The 26,930-nt window shown below is 35.7% G+C and overlaps 1 protein-coding gene across 4 annotated transcripts in view; it reads right to left on the minus strand.

The window, feature by feature from the left end:
- Positions 1 to 26,001, minus strand: part of LOC136034124 (cytosolic 5'-nucleotidase 3-like) — a 59,250-nt gene extending 33,249 nt beyond the window's left edge. Inside the window, exons 1-2 of one of the 4 annotated variants that reach the window (XM_065715281.1) lie at positions 25,870 to 25,992; positions 1,488 to 3,002 (exon numbers count right to left, since the gene is read on the minus strand). In XM_065715281.1, coding sequence (XP_065571353.1) covers positions 1,636 to 2,886 — 1,251 coding nt within the window. In that variant the 5' untranslated portion in view covers positions 2,887 to 3,002; positions 25,870 to 25,992 and the 3' untranslated portion in view covers positions 1,488 to 1,635. Of the gene's footprint in view, positions 1 to 1,487; positions 3,003 to 25,869 lie in introns of those variants that run through there. The other 3 variants (XM_065715284.1, XM_065715282.1, XM_065715283.1) reach the window with 3 other exon arrangements.
- Positions 26,002 to 26,930: the final 929 nt, after the last annotated feature.

The raw sequence follows: 26,930 nt of genomic DNA on the forward strand, positions 1-26,930 counted from the left end.
GCTTAAAGTGAGACTATTCAACTCGCTCATCACTCCTATCGCCATTTGTGCCTGTGAACCTTGGACTCTAAAAACGTTTTATCAGTACCCCCTCGCTACCTTTGAAAGAAAGTCAGTACGACGTATTACTGGTATCACTGAGATCACGATAGAATCTACAACATGAAGCTTCTCCGAAACCGCAAGGTTAAACTTACGATCTTCGAAAAATTAAAACTGCAGAAAAAAAAGGCTAGGACACACCGAACGTATGGATGACACTCGTCTTTATAAGATAGCCTTCGAATAGAACAGAATACGATTTATTGGCTAAAATAGCACAAAAGCTAGCATAAGCACGTCAGAAAATTTGCAATGATAAAACATATGTTAGGGCTCAGCCTAGAGGGCTCCCCCAAAAAGACAGAAAGACAACTTCTCCTCACTCAACTTGACGTACGTTTACTATCAAGATAAAACATAAAGTTATTATTCCGTTTTTTTTCAAACACGCTTTTGAGTTTTCACTTATAAAGGGAACTAAATCTCCCACCGGTTGTAAACCACTGCCAAGGGGTCTCAACCGCAAATATTTTAGTGACAGATTTGTTATGCTATCCGCACCAGAAACGGCGTCATTTTGGTGCCACATGGCGGTTTATGATGACTTTATGAAGAATAATTTAGGCTATAAAATAAACTTAGATGTAGGCATCTGCTCTAAACTGAGCTCTTGTATATATCTCTACAATACTCCGTTGTCATGCTAGTGCACAACAAACAGAAAAAAAAGACATATCTGTATTTTCAGCTCATTTTCAAAAGTCTTAAAAAATCAATTTCGTAATTAACGTTTACAATTAAGATAAATAAAAACGAAAAGTTTTTACGAAAACACGTTTCCCATTTTCATTTGCTAAGGGGAGCGGGAAGACGAGCACAACAGGATTGCAAAATCAATGCTTAAGCGTTTTCAACCATGTAGATTTTAATGGCATCCCGTTTACGCTTCCAAGCCTTTCCATTCCAAAATTGGCAACAAAGAGTACATTTAGTGCCATATGACACTTTATGATAGCATTATCAGGACGAATTTCTAAGATCCTTCCTAAGATGTCCTATTATCACACTAGCGCCAGAGAAAAAAAGAAGAAAAAGGAGATATCAGTGGACGCACAGGATATTTTCGTTTTTTTTTCTACTGAGGGGCTGAAAGTCTTCTGGTTAAAATTTTTGGCATTGGTGATTCCAACATTATTTTATTTTATTTTTTATTTCCATCCGCCGGTATGTTCGAAGGGTTTCAGTCTCCTTTTCAAATTTCCCAAATATTATAATTTAAAATAAAAATAGGTAGTATTTACCATTCTGCCATGAAATTTAAATGAATTTTTCTGCCGATTTTTGTTTCCATACTCGTTTTTAAACTTTCGGTTCCTATGAGTCGTGGTTTGCCCTTTCTAGGTTACAGCTATCCTTGCAACAATGATACATGACGGTAAGAACGCTCAAATTTAAAAATATTTATTGTAATTACCTTAAAAAATTACAACATAACAAGGCAGAGGTTAATATTAGATAACTGAACATTACCAGAGTTTCCAAGAAACCCGCATCCATACACATAGGCTAATCCATATACCAAAATATCAGAATTCAGACTACTTCGTCTTTCTGCGGCGACTGAACAGATTTCCCCTTCTTTTCTGATGTTGTGCCTTTATATATCAGAGCAGAAAAAATAATCACCACTCCTAATATACCAACAGGTTCAATAACATGATTATAAATTATACACGATAATAACACTGATAACCCTTGCCTAAGTGTCATCAACAGAGCAAAGATCATAGGACCAAATTCGGCAATTGTATAAAAAATAGCAAATTGCCCAGAAGCAGACGCAATAGCTGTTAGTGTACAGTCTAGTATGAAAATGGGATGACGTTCCATAAATGAAAATGAATACATAAAGCCGTCTGTGAGGAACAAAGACACTGTTGTCAGTAGCACAGACATGGTGTTAACTCCAAACATCATCTGGATTTCTGACTGTTTATAAGTGGTGAATAATTGGGACTGCCAACTCGAAGTGAAGCTGTCAGCACCAAGATAAGAAATCAGAAGTATCACTCCCGATATGGTGGTTGCAGTCGATACGTCAGACTGACTTGGTACTCCGTTCAAAAACGCAATCATTCCCAGTGAAATGATCAACGCCAGAAAATAATCCGATTTTTTATAAGATTTCTTCGAAACAGCTGTGCTGACAACCATGACAGGTATAACCTTACATGATTTGGCAACAACTTGTATTGGAAATGAAATATATTTCAAAGCTTCATACTGAAACCACGAACTTAAAATATTGGAAACAGAACAAAATGAATACTGATACAAAGGAGTTCTGTCATTAAGCTTTCCTTGGAAAAATAGTATAATCCCTGATAAGGTAAAAGCAAGAACACGGTTAATAAACACAATAAACTGAGAATCCCTAAATTTTTCTTTTGTCCCATCAAATTTGACATAATCAGTTGTCATTATTTTCTCCTGTAATATTCCCCAAGTTAAATAAGACGCTTGCAAAGCGAAGAAACACATCAATAACTTCACATATTTAGATTTTCTAGAATCTTCCTTCCTATTATTCTGAGTTTCCTCTTTCTTAACCTCAGTATATTCAATTTCTTGGTGAAGGCCAAAAAAGTTGGCAAATCTGTTATTTGTTCCAATCAAATAAATAGGAAGAATAACCAAAAAATAAGTCGTGACTATAAAGCTTAAATTTAAAATCCAAGAGGGATTATCACTAATTAAGCGAGCCACTGGTTTCGCAACAACTGATATGATAAAAGCATAGGTGATTGAAGCTACAAACAATATTAAATTTTCTTTGCACTTCATTATTTTAATTATTCTGATCACTAATTAAGCTGTTTCCAATAAGAGCAGAAATTCGTTTTAAAATTGGTGGCCTTAGTCTGCTTCCTTTTCGTTGCCAATTACGTCATATTTTTCATCTGAAAAAAAAAAATAGAAATTTTTTTAATGTAATCAGTTTTATATCAAGTTTCTTATTTTAATTGATTATTGAAGGCGCTTAGGGTATATGTCAAAATAATATTTGATTACTTTTCAAAATATGTATTTACTGTCTAAAAGACTCACTGAGGGTGTTTTGGATCTTATCGAAGTGCTACATTTTGGTGCTGCATTTTATTTCCGTAGGCAGCACCTTTTAAAAGAGATCAGGTTCCATTAAAAGTAAGATACTTTTTGATGCTGCATTTTATTTCGATAGGCAGCACCATTTAAAACAGACCAGGTTCCATTAAAACTAAGATACTTTTTGGTGCTGCATTTTATTTCTATAGCCAGCACCATTTAAAACAGTCCAGGTTCCACTAACCTAATATAAATATAACCACCGAAAACGCGCACAATTTAGACTATTAACGGTTTCAGGTCATTATTTACAACATTAAATCTTAATGAAGAAACGAATTAAAATTCCAAGTTCTGATTATGATTTTACCCCCATTAATGTCACAACGCGTAGATACGCAAATAGATTAAATAGTGCACCATACTGCAGCACATCTTAATGAGTCACTAGTGGCCCCCCAAAACATACAGCCAAGTCAGGTATGGAGGCAATAGCCCGGTCGCCTGGAAAAATTTTCAGTAAATTTAGAACATCCCAAGGCCATCTTTTAAAATACCTTAAGGCAATTTTCCCAAGACCACATTCTAAGATCCTTTTTAAATACCTAAGATGCCAGGAGTTACAAAAAATCAACTGGAGTTTGAGGGTAAAACGATGACTGTAGTTATAATTCAGCAGACAACTGGAAGTTGATTATAGTTCAACTATAGTTAACTAAAGTTAAGGTTGAACGCCTTCTAGAGCGAATTTCTAAGAACAAAAACTTTAACTACGTATCGGTAACCCAATTTCACTTCGGTGTTTATAGATTTTTGCTATAGTTTTGCTACAGTATTGCTCTACTATTGACACCCAAAATACCTTCAGTAGGATCTTAAGCTCGTGAATGGAATACAGGTAGGCTATATACACAAAAATATCAGAAAAAAAAATACTTAAAAGTGAATGAAAAGAAAGCAGATATAGGCCATCTTAAAACAATAAGGTTATTTAAAATAACAACTAAAATTAGGAACATTGAATTTCAAAAACTTGAAAAACTTAGAACAAATTTTATCGGGAGGTTGCCCCTCCCTCCAAGAAGCCTTGTCAAATATATAAACTTGTACAAAACTACAGCAGTTTTGATTCATAAACATAAATCTTTTGAGGTGTACTTATTTATCTAACCTAACCCGACCTATGAATTCAAATGGAATAGTTGTGGGCATCAAGTCATGGCTAATTGTAGACAAAACCAAGACAGATAGTCCAATTGAGTGAGAAGCAAACCTGGCATTAATCCCCCCCCCCTTATTAGGATTGTACAAAAAGGTTGCTAGTTCATTTGTCAATAGATATGTCTATCTATTATCCGTCCATGCGTCATAGCTAGGGCAGTAGAACCAAGGTAGATAGTCAAAGAGCTAAGTAAGAAAAAGCGTATGCTTCATCTGTGTGTGCAGATCTACATGACCATGCGATACGTTCAAAATCATGAACCAATGTTAACAGAAACTAAGCGATATGGAAATTAGCAAAAAGGCGGACCTGAAGCCAACTGGCGGGCTGGAGGTCACTGCACGACTCACATAAGATCGAATAGCTTGACGTTCAGCTGCCTGTCAGATCACAGTGCCAGGAAGAATCGAAGAGCATGTTTCCTGAGACAAGTCAAAGCAAGTATGTTAACAGCACAACCTCCAGGCCTAAACAGAGCATATCCCTTCATTCTTTTTCGGTTCAGTTCGTTAAGTCATAAGGTTACTCAAAGGGCAAATTGTACGCACACACACAGGGTGGATCGTACTCCCAAAATTCATTCATGTTTTGTATTTGTTTATTTAAATAGCTATCGTAGCACTCAAAAATGAACGCCAAATTATGCTACTTTTACAATCACAAAAGAAATATAAAATGAGAAAAAAAAAGTCATTTGTTAAATACTCTTAAAAAATATGGTACGGAAGACTTTACAAATCTGTTCGTACGCTCGTACACCTCATGTATTGTTCATTTTTGGTTTCGACATATGATTTCTACTCTTTGGTTTCCACCAGAGCATCTTGTGGTCAGACTTGGCGATTGGTCCTAGGGAGACTGGCGGTTCGTAAAACATATCAAGATTCGTTAGTATGAGGTCTAGTGCGCTTCCACTTTTATGAGTAAAAACATCAACCACTTCTTTCAGATCTAATACACGTGAAATCCACTTTTTATCCACTTAGTTAAAATCTCCAGCTATGATGATAACTGGATTACTGAAATTGTAAACTTGACGCTGTAGGGATGTCACTAACTCACGTTTCTTACGCGCGCTTTCAGGATAATATATTGCTGCAAGAATGATGCAAGCGTAAGTTTTTGGTAACCCTCTCGGCTTGCACCACAGCCAGACTGTTTTATGACACGAATCTGAGGGATTACTAAGTTGTCTAAATGGCAGGAAAACCTCCGCGCCATGTATCTTGCCTGTCATGCCTTGTATTGAAGAAGTTCAGGTAACCTCTAATAGGTTCTATTTCCGTTGTAATATCCCAGAATTCAGTAATTAATTGTTAATTTTTTTAGGTGGATGCGTAAGACAGGCTTTACCTCGTCCACTTTATTCGTCAGTGATCTGGAGTTGCATAGAATTATACAGGGGAAATGCATTTTGACAGTTAGAATGACAGGTTTTAGTACACGAGGTTATCCGAGTTGTTCAAAGCTTAGTCGAAATAATAAGGCCTCAATACTGGTATCGTTTCCAAGGGATACACAATATATATGTGCGTCATGTATTGCTCATTCTTTTGCTTTTTTGTTCCGTTTTAATTTATTTGTTATTGTTTAACTAATTATTATTATTACAGGGGCTTGGGTAGTAGCTGTATTTTGCCCTATGCACTGGATGGGGTCAAAGGATCGACAGGTTTTAAATGTGGGGATCGATCAAGGATTGGTGTCTTCTTTTGTTGCTTGAGTTTTTTGCATTATTGTATTAACTTAATGAAGTAAATTCTTTTGTTTATTTTAAGTTTAGTGTTATTTAGTCTCCATGCTAGGGGCCATGGAGCCTTATGGAGATTATTGGAATTGTACCCTTGTAAATATTTTTGTTGTATAATAAAAGGAACTGAACTGTCTTTGCAAACTGTAGAAATTACTGGTATAATTGTATTTTATAAAACATTGTAATTATAAAATACACAGTAGTCATTGCATTCTCGGACTTTTCTACCTACGCGTTTCCCGCGCCATCTGTTCTTCACTTTTGGAAAAGATATATATTGAATTTTGTTTAAACAACCAATAAGTTGTGACATCTTCATAAGGTTTGTACAGGTGATATACGAATAGAGTTTCAATAATAGACGGCGCTAGCAGTCTTGAAATGGAACGCTTGTTTTTCAGAAAGCTTACCGGACTAGCGTTGGCTTCTTCTGCTGCAATTTTAGGTAATATTTCTATTAGTATGACCACAATAGTTTAGCAATCATCCCTCCGAAACACGAACACAAAAAAAAAACACAACTAAATTAGCATAGTACGCAAGCGTCAACAGCGCAGCGCTATCTACAGTCAAAACGCATCCATCGGGAGTCATTTGAAAAACAAATTAAAATATGTAGAGTTACGGCTGTTAGTATTTGCAAATATTATCTTTTGAAATACCTAGCTTCATTTCTCCACAATTGTCCTAATATCCCTACAACTGGGAGGAATAACTTAAAGGACAGTTTTACCACGGGGATATACACAAGAGGATGCAATAAAATTTTCCGATGTTTTTATCAATGATCTACTCCACCAAAAAAGGTACTAGATTCCCCCTCACGGAGGGATGGGCCAGTTTTTACACATATTTTGATTCTTTTCATCATTTAAGTGTTTGCAAGTTGGTTGGCTCCATCTTTTTTAGCTCTCTAAATCCAGATCAAGGTTGCAACGGCGGCTTCAACCTAGTAAAAAACGAACTACGGCCCATAGTAACCAGAAATTAAAAAAAACAACTTTTTTCCTTGTTTTAAGTTTTTTTTCAAAAATCTGGCTAATGAGGATCAATCGACATTTGTAGCTTATTCAGGAATGTTAACTATTATCTTAATTTTTCTAAATAGTAAAATCTTATATCGAAAACCAATTTATACAATTTCTAAAAAAATAGCCCGAAGCCCTTCCAAAATGATGGCAAAACCGGGTCAAAACGCGAAGTACACCATTGAAATGCTCGTTGCCCTAGGAAAATCAACTGATGATGTCAACCAATTTTCTATACAAGATTAGAACTGGGTAAGACATATTATTCTAAATTTTTATCAGAGGTAATTCTACAGCATTGTCTGAAATAAACTGTCTGTGAAGGCAACGCGTCTTCAACGTAGTATCTATTATGCATTTTTAACCACTCTTTCATTTGATGAGCGGTCTTCAGGGCATGTTTAATATTACAAAGATGCATAAGGTGCTAGAATTATACCCCCAGGGAAAATTTCCCCGCATTAAAATTGAGCAGCCATAGAGAAAGTAGGCTACAATAAAAATAATGAAAAAAGAAGAAATTTGGAATACTCAGTCTATAATACAAGGTGTATGTAAAATTAGTGGTTTAGAACAGGGATTGCTAACCAATGCCCCGCGCCACATATCTTTTTTTAGTTTTTATGATAATGATTGAAGTTTAAAAGCACATTGTAATTATTTTCTTAATAAATATTTTTTATTGTTCCCTAAAACGCTATTTTAAAATATAAATGTCGCTAACCCAAACGTCCCTTTGACATTCACGTTGCGATTGATTTTGACAAGGAGCCAGAAAAGGTTGCCGACCCCTGGTAGCCCATTGTATTTATTTTCAGATTTTAAAACTATTTTAATTCTTTTTTTCGTGTTTCTTGGGGTTGAGTTATCCTCGCAGGGATAGATAAAGGTTAACACTGGGACTATGGGGGTGATATCAACTTCAAAGACAAACTTTCCAGACATTTCGAAGTTTCTGAACAAAAGAGATGTCTCAAAATCTTTATTCGATCTTTTGGAGGTAAAAGAGGGCCGGATAGCAGAAAAGGAACCGAGGGGAGCTTGATTGCCCTCCAGTTACTTTCAGCCTTTAAAAATGGCACCACGACTTTGAATTTCCAATCGAAATAGTCCCCTCCAAAGTTTCAAAATGGATATTTGAAGTGGGCGGAAAAAAGGTTTTTGGCCTTTTCTGCCCTTTTTTAGGCTGCATTTGAGGGGTACACAGTTAAAAGTTTGTCCATCTTAAGTAAATTCAGGCACTTCATTCAATAAGTCTTTGTTCTATTCTAAACGAATGGCGTCAAATGTAGCCAAAAAAATTCGTGGTAACGAACTGTAAGTAAGGACCGACTCATTAGTAACCGAAACTCTAAAATAAAAAAGAATTGTGATATCAATAGGTACATCAATACAATTCGCTTATTGTGCTGTTACTAAATACACAAGATTCATCAAGTTTAGTGTCCATCAAGAGCTACTAGCCTGAGAAAATTGGCGTTTTCTAAAATGGGGGGAAACGCCATTAAGGAATATTAATTAAAATCATACCATCAGATTCAACGTATCAGAGAATCCTACTGTAAAAGTTTCAAGCTCCTATATACAAAAATGTGGAATTTTGCATTTTTTTTTTTTTTGCCAGAAGCCCGTGAGTCGGGAAATTTGCCCACTGTTTGCTTACAGTATTCGTCACTGGGAAGAATACAGGCACTTTTAAGGGGGGGGGGAACAGACTTGGGGCGGTTTCCACCACAAGCTCTGACAGAATTCCTGTACAACATTTTTTTTTTATCTGTTTTACTTTGTCTTTGTGAACTCAATTTTGCATGTGAAGATGTTGAGGAGCAATTGTCCAGGGAAATTTTCAGCGGGTTTGGATTTCCTGTGAAAAACTTCTGCGGAAGGGAGTATTTCCAAAGTGCCAGAGGAAACGATTAGAATTTAGTCTTTTTCAAATGAAAGTATGCTAAGGAAAATTTTAAGGCTGAATCTTCGGCAAAATAATTCTACGAAGGGGAAAGCGAGGATGGAATTATTCTGAGACAATTTTACGGGGGATATATTTTACGTGGAAGAAACTTTCGCCGGAGGAGTTTCACCTGGGAAGAAAATGAATTTTTCTTGTAGGGTGAGTCAGATTTAAAGGCATTATTTGAAAGACGACCAGAAACTAAATTTAAAAATAACAAGTTTTTTCAACTGACTGCAAGGAGCAACACCAAAACTCAAAACAAGTAGAAATTGTTCCATATATGAAGAGCTCACAGTCCTCCTCAATACCTTGCTCTGTCTGTCCCAATTTTTCTAAGAACAACTCGTGAAACACAATGAAACATGACGAACTTTCGAACAGAGTTCAAGATCCCGAACTCTTGAACTCTCGTTCAAGATCCCGACTAACGAGAATCAAGATTCTAAGAGTTTGAAACTTGGCCCAATATCGAGTCCAGCGTCCTCGCTGCTGAAAATAAGATCAATTCCTTTTGCAAAAGAAAACATCAATTTTAATTAGAGTAAGAAGCTTTTTTTCATAAGTGCTAAAAACGGAGCAAAGTATTGACGAGGAGGGCAACCCTTTTACATGCGAAATAATGTCTGTTTTGTTTGAGTTTTAATGTTGCTCCTTACTTTCAGTTGAAAAACTTGTTTTTTGTTATTTAATAGCAAAGAAAACTCGACATGTTTTCATTTATTGCCACGTGTGTGCATCATCTAATGCAGTGGTCAGAGGTGAGTCTTCAATCGAATCTTGAATTTCAACTTCATTTAATTCTCGAATAATAAGGTTCAGGATTCGGACAAACCAGATTCGAGATTCAAAGAGTTTGAAACTCGGCCCAATATTGAGTGCAGCGTCCTCGCCGAAAATAAGCTCAATTCCTTTCGCAAAAGAAAAAATTAAGCAGTTTCAAAAATTAAAATTGCTCTTCATGACATAATTGGGCAATAACACACGAAAACGAAAAAGAATCGCAGCGTCATAAAAATCTATTTAGGAGCTAGACAGAAATAGTTTTGTTCAAACATATGCTGAGAGGGGGTGTACACCTCTTTTTGAAAAAGAGCCCTACCCTTTACGGTAATTATAGTAGAAGTATGAAGTTTAAGCATTATAAAGAAATGTGCCAAGCGTGCCCCTCCCCCGTACAAAATTCCCCCCTCTAAAATTGATCAGCTGCAGAAAAAGTATGACAAATACAATGAAAAATAGGAATGATTTTCAGTATTCTGCAAACATTCCAAAGTATAGGCAAAAATATATGGTGCAGAATAACCTGTAGTATTTATTTTTATATTTTTATTGTAATTTGATTCCTTTTTTCTAGGGGATTGAATAATCATAGCAGAGTAAGACAAAGATTATTACTGGGGCTTTGGCGGCGACATCTACCCCGAAGGCAAATTTATTAAACATTGCAAATTCTTTGAACAAAACAAGTACCTTAAAACTTTGATTCGATTTCGTTAGGGTTAGGTGGAGACCGGATAGCAGAAAAGGAACCGAGAGGGGGGTTATCTGCCCTTTAATAGCTTTCATAGCTCTAATAGCTTTCTTTCAAAAGTACACAAGAATATCGAAGCAGTCTTCTCCTAACTTTCCAGGATAACTTCTTCTATTTGAAGTGAGAAAGGGAGAGTATATATATATATATATATATATATATACATATATATATATATATATATATATATATATATATATATATATATATATATAATTTCCTTCTGCATTGGGGTTCCCTCAGCCCAATGTTTTATATAGGTTTCAAACCCATCGCAAAAAATTGGCCCTTTTTGAGCCCCTATGTTAGAAGAAGGACGAGTCCTTTGATTCCAAACACCTCCCCCCCATTCTAAACATACCTCAAGGGTCAATGAGAATAAGGACGTTTAAGTGGCAAAGCGCGTTTATAGAGGCATCCCCCCCACAATATTTGTTATTGGGAAATATGGAGAAAAGGTGTTCATGGGGCAACTTTCCACGGTAGAAATTCTCCATGGAGCAGTTTTCTAAGGGGACAAGTTTCTGACGGGGGGACCAGGAGAAATTTTTCACCAAGACAGATTTCGGGCATTATTTTCAAAAATAATCAGAAATTAAAGGTTTTTAAATGCAATTGTGCTAAGAAGAATTTTTCAGAGGGAATTCACTGCAAGAGATTTTCCGGGGGTAATTTTCAGCGAGAATGGAATCACCCAGGGTGAATTTTCCCGTCGGGGGGGGGGGTATTTTATTTAGAACGACCTTTCATTGGGGGGATTTCCCATGGAGGGGAGTCAGATTTTCAGACATTATTGAAAAAGACATTATTTAAAAAACAAGGACCATTTAATAAAACAATAAGAAATGTTTTTCTAAAACTAAAAAGTTTAGCGGGAAGACCGAGGTATTGAGGAGGGGGCAACCCCTACCATAAGCGTAATAATTTCTGCTCATTTGAATTTTGTTGGTACCCTACACTTTCAATTAAAAAAAGCTGTTTTTTTTTATTTCAGTAAGCCAATAGCGAGGATTCAGAGCGAATCCTAGCACTACTGCTTTTACTCCGAGCTTTTATTCCACATTCACTTAATTAGGAAATATACTACTAGGCCTACTACTACTAATAACTCCAAGATTTCCTCTTTACGCCCTCTCATGAGAGAATAATAAATCCTTCCCTAGGACCTCGTCCCATCCCATCTGGTCCCGACCTGCTTTTCATACCCCCCACCCCAGATGGAAAGAGAAAAAGAACAATATTTGGCAATTTGCCATCTTTAATTAGTAAAACTTGGATAGCCATCATGACCTTTCTTTCATTTTAGTCCTAGAAAGAGGGATCAACCCACATTTTCGCACAGGTTGTTGTTTGACATACGGTCAGTCAATCTGATTTCAAAAAACACCAACAAAATTACCAAATAATATTTTTGATAATAATTACCTTATTATTATAAATAATTATAGTTACCTATCATAATAATAATTACATATTATTATATTATATATTATGTACCAGGGTAATATAACAATATAACAGGGATTATCATATTACATATTACAATAATTATTACTTAATAATTTAATTATTTAATTATTACATTACTAAACACTATAATTATTAATTACTATATTATAGTTGCCTATTTTTATTATTAATAATTATAATTACCAAAACATATTCTTAGACAATTCCCCTGGAACACTTATCAAATCTTCCTCTGCCTTTTGAAGAACTAAGCAAGTTCATAGAGCCTATGAATTATCCCCGGTGAGAAGAGGAGTTTCACAGAAACACACCAGGGATTACTAGTGAAAAGTAACAAAAAAAAGGCAAAAAAATGTGCACTTGCAGTAATGCGTGGTTTTAGAATGGAATTGTGGCCTAAGCACTTTTCATTAGGGATAGAGGAAAAAGAAACAAAACCAAATGTTTATTACAAGGGAAAACCATCATAAAAGATTAAGAATTGAAACACTAATACTGTTTACTAATTTAATTACAAATAGTAATTTTGCAATCTTAGCAAACATTGGCTTATGGTAATGTTGATCCTATAGCATAATTTTTGACCGGTTTGACAAGAATTACTTGTTCATGAATGCGATAAAACAATTTAAACTAACAGGATCCGTTACAAACACAGTAAAAATAAATGTACAAAAATCACAGAAGGCATATGTATCCTTGACAAGAATCAAATTAAAAAACAAGTTTTTTCAACTGAAAATAAGGAGCAATATTAAAACTTAAAACGGACAGAAATTATTAAGTATGTGAGAGGGGTTGCCCCCTTCACGCTAGAGTTTTTGTGTTTATTACATCAAAGGTTTATTACAAGGGAAAACCATCATAAATGATTAAGAATTGAAATGCTAATACTAATTTTGCTAATTTTGCAATCTTAGCAAACATTGGCTTATGGTAATGTTGATCCTGTACCATATTCTTTGAACGGTTTGACAAAAATTACTTGTTAAATATTACGATAAAACAATTTAAACTATCATGAACAGTTACAAACACAGTAAACATAAATGTACGAAAACTCAGAAGGTATAAGTATCCTTGACAAGAATCAAATTAAAAAACAAGTTTTTTCAACTGAAAATAAGGAACATTATTAAAACTTAAAACGGACAGAAATTATTAAGTATATGAGAGGGGTTGCCCCCTCCTCAATATCTCTCTCTATACGCTAGAGTTTTTGTGTACTTTTAAAAAAGCAACTTATTGTTCTAATTAAACGACCCTTGTGTTTCCAGAGTCGTTCTTAGAGAATTTTGAACAAAACTCAAACTTTAGCGTAAAGAGCGAGATACAGAAGATGGGACCACTCCCCTCATATGCATAGTAATTTCTGTCCGTTTTAAATTTTATGTTGCTCCTTACTTTCAGTTGGAAAAACTTGTTTTTGATTTTATTTCTGATCGCTTTTAAATAATGCCGAAAAATCCGACCGAACCTCCATGGAAAAATCCCCTCATTCGGAAAGATTATCTGGGCAGCTCAATCCCGGTGAAAATTTACCCCGGGCGGTTGCCCTTGACATCTCCACACGTAAAATTGGGTCGGCAATGAGAAAGTAAGACAAAGAAAAAGAATTTCGTAAAGATATTCTGGTAAATTTCCCCAGTGTTAATTTTCCCATGAAAAGTTCACCCCCGAGCCCCCCCACCAAAAATGCATGCATACTTCCTAATAACAAATACAATACGTAAACAATGGCCAGTTTTATAACTTAAAGACCTTTCCCCGGGGGCTGTGGGGGAGCGTATTATCTCCAAAGGCATAGTTATTGGACCTTTCAACTTTGCTGAACAAACTTGGCTATCTCAAAATTTTGATCGGACGATTTTGAATAAAAAAGAGGCGTGGGAGGGGGGCTCGTTGCCCTTCAATCTTTTTAATCATTGAAAAGGGATAATAGAACTTTTAACCTTTGTTCTAATGAGTCCTCTAAAGATATTCTAGGATCTTTGGTTCGATACGATCACCCTGAAAAAAAAACGAACAAATAAACAAACACCCATCCATAATCTTTCTTCTGGCAAAAAAAAATCCAAAATTCCACATTTTTGCATATAGGAGCTTGAAATTTCTATAGTAGGGTTCACTGTAACGCTGAATCTGATGGTGCGATTTTCATTAAGATTCTTGACATTAAGGGGGTGTTTCCCCCCTGTTCAAAAACCAGGCATATTTTCTCAGGCTCATAGCCTTTCATGGGTAACACTAAACTTTATGAATAATATACATTTGTAATCACAACAATAAGCCAATTTCTTCGATTAATCTACTGATATTCAAATTGCGTTTTTTAGAGTTTTGGTTACTATTAGCCGGATCGCTCCTTACTTACAGTTCATTACCAAGAACTTGTTCAAGAAATGCGATAGAATCGTTTATACTAACATGATCCATCAAAAAAAAAGCAAAAATTACAGAAGGTACCCTAAGAACTTCTCCATCAAGAGGGGGAGGAATAAAAATTTTAGAAGAAACGTACTTTCCCTGAAAATCGTTTGGTATCTACGCAGAATATTACAAAATGATTACTTTGCAGGAAGCCAAAAAAACCGGCACAACAGTGAATGCTACCAATAGCTCTGTTTTTAGCGATTTTGAATGGCATAATTTCTCACTTCCCATTTATATACAATGTTTCAGTATACTTAAACACATACATGCAACATATTTAAACATCAGATAATCCTATTGTAGAGGTTTCAAGCTCCCATCTACACAAATGTGGAATTTTTTTTATTATTATTGAGAAGGAAGGTCATGCATACGCATTTATTTCTTGTTGTTTTTTTTTTTTTTTTTTTTTTTTTTTTTTTTTTTTTTTTTTTTTTTTTTTTTTTTTTTTTTTTTTTTTTTTTTTTTTTTTTTTTTTTTTCAAGATAGAATTCTCCGGTGGGAAATTTTATGGGTGGCTATATCATACGGGACGAATTTTAAGTGGATGAGTTATCCATGGGAGAATTTTTTTTTTTTTTTGGGGGGGGGGGGTTCCCTGAAAAATTTTCCACGAAGGGAGATTTAACAGTATGGTTTGAAAAACGATCAAAAGTTAGATAAAAAAATCAACTGAAAGTAGGGAGCAGTTTTTATTTATTTATTTATTTAGAAAGTAAATTCAAATTAAAAAACAAAACAAGTTCTATCATCTGAAAAAGGAGCAACATTAAAACTCAAAACGAACAGAAATCATTCAATATATGAGAGGGGGTGTCCCCTCCTCAATCCCTTGCTCTTTACGCTAACGTTACTTATTACACCAAATCTTTAAGAGTGACTGCTGAAACTAAAGGGCAGTTTAATTGAAATAAGAAGCTGTTTTAAACCATTAAAACAACTTAAGCATAACGAGCGAGGGGTTGAAGAGAGGCAGTCCCCCCATCTTCATCTAGATTAATTTAGTGGTTGTTCTTTGCAAGATAAAATATAAAGTATAGATAAAATATATAAGTAAAATATACTTGTATAAAATATACAAGATAAAGTATACATGGACATAGGTGTGAGGGAGCTCCCATCCCTGGAGATTTTGAGAAAATAGCTACAAAAATATGCTCTTTTCAAATTCTAAGGGTAAAAATCAAAGTGGGAGGGGGAGGGGTTAAATTACAATGAAGTGAACATCTCAAAGTAATATATTTTTATTGCGTAGTTTAAGACACTTCAAAAACATTGGAAATTGCAGTTAAAACCACGAGAATCTGGGAGGGGACTGGGCCTGAACAGACCTACTTACCTGCAGAATTACGAAGACTTTGCTCAGGAGTTATCAATTTTCACTGACAGTTTTCCCAAATACATTTTAAGAGAGAAATAGGGTACATATTAACATAGAACAAAACAAAATACTTACAGGGCTTTACAAAAGCAGAACTTTTCAAGCAAGAATTAACAGGCAAACTGCCTGAGAATGCATTTGTTGTAACAACAAGAAGGAAAAAATAGCATGGTAAAAGTACCATTTTTCTTATACAAGCTTTTCTTGATAGACTCAATCATATTTACTTTTATAATATGGTCTTTGTATATTTTATGGATCTGTTGGATGATTCGACAAGAGTTAAAGGGGGGGGGGGCAAAATGTATTTATTAAATCTAAAGGGGTGCCATTTTTATTGCTTGTCTAAAATACCCAGAAACCTAGCAATTTTGAAAGCATTTTTGAGCATTTTTTAAACCTAGGGAGGCATCCCCCCCAGATGACACCAGTGTACTGGATTTATTTCTGCACATAACAAGAGGGTCAAACTAACAATTTACCCCAAATAACTCTTTAGTGACTTGTCTTGTAGACTTTTCAACACAGACTGGAACAGACTAACCTATAACAGGTACCAAAAATAGGATTCAGATAAAGATGCATGTTTCCTTTCTTTAATTATTTGAATCTTTTGACGAACTAATAATGCGCACAATTTTGATCATCTTAATCAAAAATTGAGTCAACATCAAAAGTGAACTAGCCCAGTTGAAGCTGCCTAAAATGGGATTCCAAGTAAAACTATATATTTCATCGTTGTGACAGATAAAAGCTCTTTGAAAGTACCAGTGAAAACTTAAACGCTGTATGACTGTAGAATTGAGTGCTCTTCAAACAATTTTATATGAATTTTGCACTGTCCTTCTCTTTTTTCTTAAAGTCAGCTAGTTCACATATTCCATGGTAAGTAATAGAACATTGTTTTTAATTTTCAACACCATAGGGCTTGTTGTACAACAATTCTAATAGTTTTTATGATACTTGGTACTTACCAAGTGACGTTTAACAATCGTAAATTCTGTCAGTCTGTTGATCTGTCCTGGTTTTGGTCAGCTAGTCAGCTAGTTCACATATTCCATGGTAAGTAATAGAACATTGTTTTTAATTTTCAACACAATAGGGCTTGTTGTACAACAATTCTAATAGTTTTTATGATACTTGGTACTTACCAAGTGACGTTTAACAATCGTAAATTCTGTCAGTCTGTTGATCTGTCCTGGTTTTGGTCAGCTAGTCAGCTAGTTCAAAATATTCCATGGTAAGTAATAGAACATTGTTTTTAATTTTCAACACAATAGGGCTTGTTGTACAACAATTCTAATAGTTTTTATGATACTTGGTACTTACCAAGTGACGTTTAACAATCGTAAATTCTGTCAGTCTGTTGATCTGTCCTGGTTTTGGTCAGCTAGTCAGCTAGTTCACATATTCCATGGTAAGTAATAGAACATTGTTTTTAATTTTCAACACAATAGGGCTTGTTGTACAACAATTCTAATAGTTTTTATGATACTTGGTACTTACCAAGTGACGTTTAACAATCGTAAATTCTGTCAGTCTGTTGATCTGTCCTGGTTTTGGTCAGCTAGTCAGCTAGTTCAAAATATTCCATGGTAAGTAATAGAACATTGTTTTTAATTTTCAACACAATAGGGCTTGTTGTACAACAATTCTAATAGTTTTTATGATACTTGGTACTTACCAAGTGACGTTTAACAATCGTAAATTCTGTCAGTCTGTTGATCTGTCCTGGTTTTGGTCAGCTAGTCAGCTAGTTCACATATTCCATGGTAAGTAATAGAACATTGTCTTTAATTTTCAACACAATAGGGCTTTTGTACAACAATTCTAATAGTTTTTATGATACTTGGTACTTACCAAGTGACGTTTAACAATCGTAAATTCTGTCAGTCTGTTGATCTGTCCTGGTTTTGGTCAGCTAGTCAGCTAGTTCACATATTCCATGGTAAGTAATAGAACATTGTTTTTAATTTTCAACACAATAGGGCTTGTTGTACAACAATTCTAATAGTTTTTATGATACTTGGTACTTACCAAGTGACGTTTAACAATCGTAAATTCTGTCAGTCTGTTGATCTGTCCTGGTTTTGGTCAGCTAGTCAGCTAGTTCAAAATATTCCATGGTAAGTAATAGAACACTGTTTTTAATTTTCAACACAATAGGGCTTGTTGTACAACAATTCTAATAGTTTTTATGATACTTGGTACTTACCAAGTGACGTTTAACAATCGTAAATTCTGTCAGTCTGTTGATCTGTCCTGGTTTTGGTCAGCTAGTCAGCTAGTTCACATATTCCATGGTAAGTAATAGAACATTGTTTTTAATTTTCAACACAATAGGGCTTGTTGTACAACAATTCTAATAGTTTTTATGATACTTGGTACTTACCAAGTGACATTTAACAATCGTAAATTCTGTCAGTCTGTTGATCTGTCCTGGTTTTGGTCAGCTAGTCAGCTAGTTCACATATTCCATCGTAAGTAATAGAACATTGTTTTTAATTTTCAACACAATAGGGCTTTTGTACAACAATTCTAATAGTTTTTATGATACTTGGTACTTACCAAGTGACGTTTAACAATCGTAAATTCTGTCAGTCTGTTGATCTGTCCTGGTTTTGGTCAGCTAGTCAGCTAGTTCACATATTCCATGGTAAGTAATAGAACATTGTTTTTAATTTTCAACACAATAGGGCTTTTGTACAACAATTCTAATAGTTTTTATGATACTTGGTACTTACCAAGTGACGTTTAACAATCGTAAATTCTGTCAGTCTGTTGATCTGTCCTGGTTTTGCAAGTTTGGCCATTTCCAGATAATCTAGGATGATGAAATTTGGCAGGCGTATCAGGGACCAGATTAAATTAGAAATAGTCGTTTCCCTGATTCGACCATCTGGGGGAGAGTGGGGGGACGGTTAATTCGGAAATATTAGAAAAAATGAAGTATTTTAACTTACAAATGGGTGATAGGATCTTAATGAAATCTTGGAAACCTGAAATCAGAAAGCACTTAGAGAGGAGGTATCAGGATGAAACTTGGTGGAAAAAATAAGCACAAGTCCTACATACGTGATTGACATAACTGGACCGGATACGCTTTCTTTAGGGGAGTTGGGAGGGGAGGTACCTAATTTGGTAATTTTGAAAAATTAAAAAAAATAGGTATTTTTAACTTAAGAATGGGTGATTGAATTCTAATGAGATTTGATGTTTAGAAGGACCTATGATGTTTAGAAGGACCTCGTGTCTCAAAGCTCTTATTTTAAACCCTGACCGGATCCAGTGACAATGGGGGGAGTTGGAGGAGGAAACCGAAAATCTTGAAAAACACTTCGAGTGGAGAGATCGTGATGATATTTGGTGGGAAGAATAAGCACAATTCCTAGATACGTGATTGACATTACCAGACCAGATTGGCTCTCTTTGGCAGAATTGGGGGAAGGGGGCAATTCAGAAAAAATTAGAAAAATTGAGGCATTTTTAACTTAAGAACTGGTGACCAGATCTTAATGAAATTTGATATTTAGAAGGAACTCATGTCTCAGAGCTCTTATTTTAAATCCCAACCAGATCTGATGACATTAGGGGGAGTTGGAGGGGGAAACCGGAAACCATGGAAAACGAATATCGGGATGAAACTTGGTGGGTAGAATAAACAAATGTCGTAGATACGTGACTGACGTAAATGGAATGGATCCACTCTCTTTGGGGGAGTTAGAGGGGGGTCCAGTGCTTTGGCGAGTTTGGTGCTTCTGGACGTGCTAGGACGATGAAAAGTGGTAGGCGTGTCAGGGACCTGTACAGATTGACTTGATAAAGTCGTTTTGCCCAATTTGACCATCTGGGGGGCTGAAGGGAGAAGAAAAATTAAAAAAAAAGACGTATTTTTAACTTAGGAGTGGGTAACTGGGTCTTAGTGAATTTTTATATTTAGAAGGACCTAGTGTCTTAGAGCTCTTGTTTTAAATCCCGTACCAGCATTGAGCCTCTGATTTTTTTTTTATAATCAATCCGTTGATTCTAATAATTTTGCTAGAGCTTATACCATATGAGTTCTTGGCTCTTCATACCTTGTCACAAGTGCTATATCAACTTTTCTAATTTTTCCAAATTAACACCACTCCCCAAATTTCCCAAAGAGAGCGGATTCAGTCCGGTTATTTCAATCACATATCTAGGACTTGTGCTTATTCTTCCCACCAAGTTTCATCCCGATCTCTCCACTGTGAGCGTTTTCCAAGATTTCCCGTTTCCCCCTCCAGCTCCACCAATATCAACGGATACAGTCGGGATTTAAAATGAGAACTCTGAGACACAAGGTCCATCTAAATATCAAATTTTATCAAGATCCAATCACCCCATTCGTAAGTTAAAAATACCTCATTTTTTTCATTTTCGCCTCTCCCTCCAGCCCTCCAGATGGTCGAATCGGAAAACCGACTGTTATCAAGTCAATGTGTGCAGGTCCCTGACACGCCAACTAATTTTCATTGTCCAGCACTTCGAGAAGCACCAAACTCGCCAAAGCAGTGGAAATCCCCCCCCAACTCCCCCAAAGAGAGCAGATATGGTCCAGTTATGTCAGTCACGTATCTAGAACTTGTGTTTATTCTTCCCAACAAGTTACATCCCGATCTCGCCACTCTAAGCCTTTTCCAAGATGTCTGGTTTCCATGATTTCTGTTTTCCCCCTCCAACCCCCTATGTTCCTGAATCCAATTCGAATTGAAAATGGAGCATCTGAGACATAAGAACTTTCTATACATCAAGTTTCAATGAGATTCGATCACCCATTCATAAGATAAAGATACCTCAATTTTCACATTTTCCAAGATTTCCGGTTTTCCCCCCAACTCCTCCCAATATCACTGAATCTAGGTCAGAATTTAAAATAAAAGCTCTGAATCACAAGATCTTTCTAAATATCAAATTTCATTATGATCTGATCATCCATTTGTAAGTTACAGATACCTCATTTTTCCTAATTTTTCTGAATTACCCCCCCCCACTCCCCCAAAGAGCTCAGATCCGGTCCGGTTATGTCAGTCATGTATCTAGGACTTATGCTTATTCTTTCCACTAAGTTTCATCCTGATCTCTCCACTCTAAGGGTTTTCCAAGACTTCCGGTCCCCCCCCCCTTTAACTCCATGCAATGACACTGGATGCAGTCGAAATTTAGAGTAAGACATCTGAGTTACAGGTTCCTTCTAAATAAGAAATTTCTTTAAGATCCAATCACTCCTTCACAAGTTAAAAATACCTCATTTTTTCTAACTTTTCAGAATTAACCCTCCCCCCAACTCCCCCAGAGAGAGCAGATCCGTTCCAGTTATGTCAATCATGTAGCTAGGATATTTGCTTATCTTTCCCACCCAGTTTCAACCCCAATCCCTCCACTCTAAGCGTTTTCCAAGATTTTAGGTTTCTCCCCCTAATGTCACCGGATCCTGTTGGGATTTAAAGTAAGAGCTTTTGAGTTACAAATCCCTTCTAAATATGAAATTCCTGTAAGATCCAATCACTACTTCATAAGTTAAAAATACCTCATTCTATCTAATTTTTCACAATTAACCCTCCCCCCAACTCCCCCAAAGAGAGCGGATCCGTTCCAGTTATATGTCAACCATGTATCTAGGATTTGTGCTTATTTTTCCAACCAAGTTTCATCCCAATCCCTCCCCTCTAACCGTTTTCCAAGATTTTAGGTTTTCCTCTCCAACTCCCCCCAATGTCACCGAATCCGGTCGGGATTTGAAGTAAGAGCTCTGAAACACTACATTCTTCTAAATGTCAAATTTTATTGGGATCCAATCCCCCGTTCCTAAGTTTAAAAAAATACCTCATTTTTTCTAATTTTTCCTAATTAGCCTTCCCTCCACCACCCCCCAGATGATCAAATTGAGGAAACAACTATTTCTAATTTAATCTGGTATGGTCCCTGATACGCCTGCCAAATTTCGTCATCCTAGCTTATCTGGAAGTGCCTAAACTAGCAAAATCAGGAAAGACAGACAGACAGACCCACAGACAGAATTTGCAATTCCTATATGTCACTTGGTATATACCAAGTGCCATAACCAGAAGCAAAAAAAAACAAAAAAATGTTACAAATTTTTGCTGAATCTGGCTAGAGCAGAACTTAAAATTCATACAATATTTTAGTTGGTATTTCTAATGGGGTTTTATAGCCTATGATGGGCTTCAAGTTTCTCTGTTAGGGGGGGGGAGAGTGAAGTAAAGCAATATGCTCCCATGAAGAAAATAAATAGGCATTTATGATTGATTTAAAGTAGTACTTTTTCTGAAGTTTTCAGAACATTTAAAGAGCTTCCTTTGAATGTGCCATGGGTCATAACAATTACAGTTTGTGCTCATGTCTCATCAATGGTAGGTTCACTGTTCCTGGTTTTTTTTTTTTTTTTAATCAGCATATTTTAAGAAAAAAATCCAGGGTTATATCTGGCCCTATTCAGGGGGGGGGCAATTGCATTGGTAAAACTGCAGCTTAGTATATCTTCTAAGGCAAGCATTAGAAAACAAAAGAATAATGCTATCAGATTCCTTCTTTTCCATTCTTTCCAAATATCATGGCTATTTTCTACAAGGGGGGACACTAGCCCCCTTGACAATTCTAAATACAGCCTTCACAATGTGTAACTCTGTTCCTTTGCATCTTATGATAAATCACATTTTCCTCTGTCAAATGGATTTGTCATGCTATTGACCTGGTAAAATGCAGTTTTACCTGAGTTACTATTTGTAATATTACTACTACTACTACTACTACTACTAACAATTCACCAGAGCACCAAGCTGCCAGAACAGGTATCCATTCTCCACCACCATCCTAATCTATTCAAAGCATCCCTCTTTACATCCTTCCAAGGAATTTCCATTTCCCTTAAGTCTTTCTTTACAATGCCATACCACCCAAACTGTGTACAACCTGCTTTGTGTTTAACCCTAGACAGTTGGCCAAAAGGACAATATTTGGCAATTTGTTTTCCTTCATCTGCATAACTAGCCCAAGCCATCTCAACCTTTCTCTCTTTATAGGCCTAGAAAGCAGGGTTGAGCCACAATTTTTGAACAGCTTACTGTTTGAAAAGTGGTCAGTCAGTTGTATCCCCATTTTAGGAGCACCCATGCTTGACAATTGCCGAGTGGGACAATTGCCATCCTGGCCGAGTGGGTTGGTGTGATGGATTCGAGATCCCTTGTCTGAGAGGATGCAGGTTCGAATCCCAGTGTACCCAATTCTTCAGTTTAGGATGGGTGTCAGTGGCGTGACTCTGTAAGCTTAGCCAGAGTCGACCCAGCTCTAAATGGGTACCTGGAGAAATCTGAGGAAGGTAAACAGGAAGGGTGTGCGAAAGCACAGGATGGCTGGCCCCCAACCCCCCATTGCACTTCCTGGCTGAAGGGCCAAGAAACGGAGATCAGCACCACTGGTATGTACTGTAAAGTCTAATGCTGTATCCTTTACCATGCTTGACAATTGTATTTGACCATAGTCATGACTATAACTTCCAATATTCTAAGTTTGGTTCACAGACTTATCTTCCTAAGAGGCTATTGGATAAAAATATTTCATAAATTATTTTAAGAATGAGTATAACGGAATGAAACATTACAATCTGAATAATAGACACATACTACATATTATAAAGTAGGAATTGCAATAAAATTCTAGTTTAGCTACTTTTTGCTAGCTTGAAAAGGGTTAGGTTAAGAAAATGAAACTTTCATTACTGAATCCAGGGCCAAAAACATACTCTGGGAAGCTATTGCCAAGCTTCCATATTAAGACTCTTCTTATTTCTAAGTCTTAGAAATTTGCCTGCTTGACTTATCTGTATACCTTTTGAAAACTTGACAAAAAAACATTTCAACTTAGTTTTCATTTAGGCTATAAGTCTTTTTTTCTCTGGTTTTAGTTCTGGAAATGCAATTCCTGTTGTTTGAGGAGAATTCTAAGCCATATCAGTGAGTTTTTTTTCTAAATTTACAGAATGTATTTGCAGATCTTTGAAACCTCAACAATTCGAATTGAGCAATGTTGTTAAGCTGAAAACAGTTTTTTTGTACTTCATTTAACAAAGAATTAATTTTGCAAGGTTTCACTTTTATAATACAATAATTTTTAAAGGTCATTAAAGATCACCACCCTCTAGAGGAAGAAAGAGTAGAAATAGGTACTTCAAAATACCTTCCCAGGACATACTTCAATCTTCAGACCATCCCTGAAAGTTTCATTTTCCTAACCTACCACTTTCCAAGACAGCAAAAAGTAGCTAAAGTAGTAATTTTATGAGAAAAGCATTACTTTCTTTTATTTGTGTATATAGGCCTTTGCTATCTAATGGTCATATCTGGGACCATCAGGGGAGGTCATAAAAATGGGTATCAGTTTAGTACTTTTAACATTCAGAAGGAAACACCCACAGCATAAGTATATACCAGCAGCAATTTTTTTTCCAACATGCTACATATTTCCTAGTACATATTTAAGCTCTAAGCATATATGTCAGAGCTATGGTTTCAGTTGCTGCTTGATTTTCTACTGGAAACATTTTTATTGCATGTAAATGAAGCTTGTGTGGTTTTAGGTCTGTGTCAAAAATTTTCAATGGATAGTATAGGACTTTTTGCTACTGTATATTACCTTTACAATGGAAACACTATAAAAATTTGGAAACTATCCTATGTTGAAACAATATATTTCACTTATTTTTCTCATTCCTAAGTCTGTACTGGCCCTGCACCACTTTATATACCTCCAATCCTCAATGAACAAATATACAGCCCAAATTCTGAAAATTAACTGTAGTTTCTGAAGTGCAACTCTTTGTTTTCTGCTGATATTTAATTCTACTGTTAGATTAGTAAGAAGTAAAGAGTAGGGTATAGATCTCTTTTGGAGAAAGTCTGCTTTTCTTTGGCAGAAAATCTGCCAAGAATCCCTGCCTTCTTGGTGAAATTTTCAATAATAGCTTGCAATCATAGATTCTAAATGTGATCTTTGTTTTGACAAGCCATTGAAAAGAAAAAAAATAGGCAATTCAAATATTTATGACATATAGCCTAGAATAAATATCAAGTAATGGAGGTTATGGTAAAATTCTACCTAAGTGACTTCTTGCTATCTCAGAAAGGGGTTAGGTTACAAAAATGAAACTTTCAGGGATGTGTCTACAAGCTAAAGTATGTCTGGGGAAGGTATTATGAAGTACCTACCTCCACTCCTTCTCCCTCTAGAGGACCCAGACCTTTAAAAGTATGTGTTATAAAAGTGAAACCTTGCAAAATAGTTCTTCTGCTTAAATGAAGTACAATAAAATTGTTTTCAGCTTCATAATTTTGCTCAATCCTAATTTATAAGGTTTTAATGATATTCAAATACATTTCCTAAATTTTGAAAAAAAAAAAATTGATATGGCTCAAAAGTCTATTCAAATAAAAAGAAATGCATTTTCAGAACTAAAGGCAGAGAAAAAGCAACTAGTAACTGAAAATTAAGGTAAAATGTTGTTTTGTCAAAATTTCAATAGGTGTAGACCTGTGATGTAGTCAAATTTCAGGGCCCTCCAGAGGGAGAAAGAGTGGAGTTGGGTACTTTAAAATACCTTCCTGGGACATACTTTAGCCTGTAGACACATCCCTGGATGTTTCTTGTTTGTGACCTAACCCCTTTCCAAGATAGCAAGAAGTCACTCAACTAGAATTTCACCATATAATATAAATATATATATATATATATATATATATATATATAGGCCTATATATATATATACATATATATATATAAATGTATATATATAAGTTGGGCTAGGTTATATAGTTTTGAAGCCATATCACCTTTTTAAATAATAAGAGAAAACCATTATTATCTCGGTACTTTTTTCTTTAATAGCAATTTAAAAAAAGAAGCAAATAACATACATTTTTAAGTCCTAGGTTATTATTTTTTAATCCAATACCATACAGTGTTGCCAAATGAAGAAAAAATATGCCAGGGCCTTAAAAACAAGCCAAAAAAACCCAGAGCCTTTGAAGACTCAAGCCAAATAAACCAGACAATGTTTTGCCCCAGTAAGCCAGAAATAATATAAATAAGCGAGAAAAAAGTCATAGCCCTTGAAGAAAACAAGCGATATACCCCGTTTTCTTTTACTTGTCCGATTACTTTTCAACTTATCCGGGTCTAACCCCTAAAAGATAACAACAAATTCTTATCCAACCACGTTTCACTTGAAACGCTATGTATAACTACGAGAATAACAACATTTTTCACATCCAGTTCCAGTTCCAAAAATTGTAGGGAGGTATATGGACTAACAACAAGTCCTTTCACCTCTTTGACTTCTTCTTCAGAAAAAAAAACTAGCTACTGGAAGCGCTATTCTCCTCCAGTCTGCGAGCAATGGCTATATACGATTATGAAACAATATTACACTGTTATTGATTGTGGGAAGTGCGAGTACCTGAGCTACCTGTCCCCAGCAGTTTAAGGCACTAGGCCGGCCGGTACCAATACGGCTCTTCCTACTCATTCCCGCTCTCTTCTGCACAATCAAAAACTATGGATAAATCGCGTCCCTTTAAAATTGACTTCTTCAAGCTTTAATCTTTATTAAACAATATTTCTCTTCTTTAAGGTATCAATTGCTGCCTTAAATATCTTACGATCAATTTCCCATGGCAGGTTAGAATCCAGGATAGCTGTATAAGTATTTGGAATCTTATCCAAGGAGCAGAGACGCTTAAGAGCAACAGTCTCCTCACTCTGAGCCTGGCAATCAAATAAAATATGCTGGATTGTTTCCTCTGTTGAAAAGCAGATTCGGCATAAAGGGGAATGATGTAGCTTCCAATTAAATAAAAAGCTATTTAGAAGTAGGGTACCTGATTTCAGCCGGTAATATAGCACTGTATTTAATCTTGTATGAAATGGAGATAACATTAATGTACTGTGATTAACTTTGGATCTTTGCCTGATTATA

Source organism: Artemia franciscana, chromosome 12 (assembly GCF_032884065.1).
Source record: "Artemia franciscana chromosome 12, ASM3288406v1, whole genome shotgun sequence".
NCBI classification, from domain to species: domain Eukaryota; kingdom Metazoa; phylum Arthropoda; class Branchiopoda; order Anostraca; family Artemiidae; genus Artemia; species Artemia franciscana.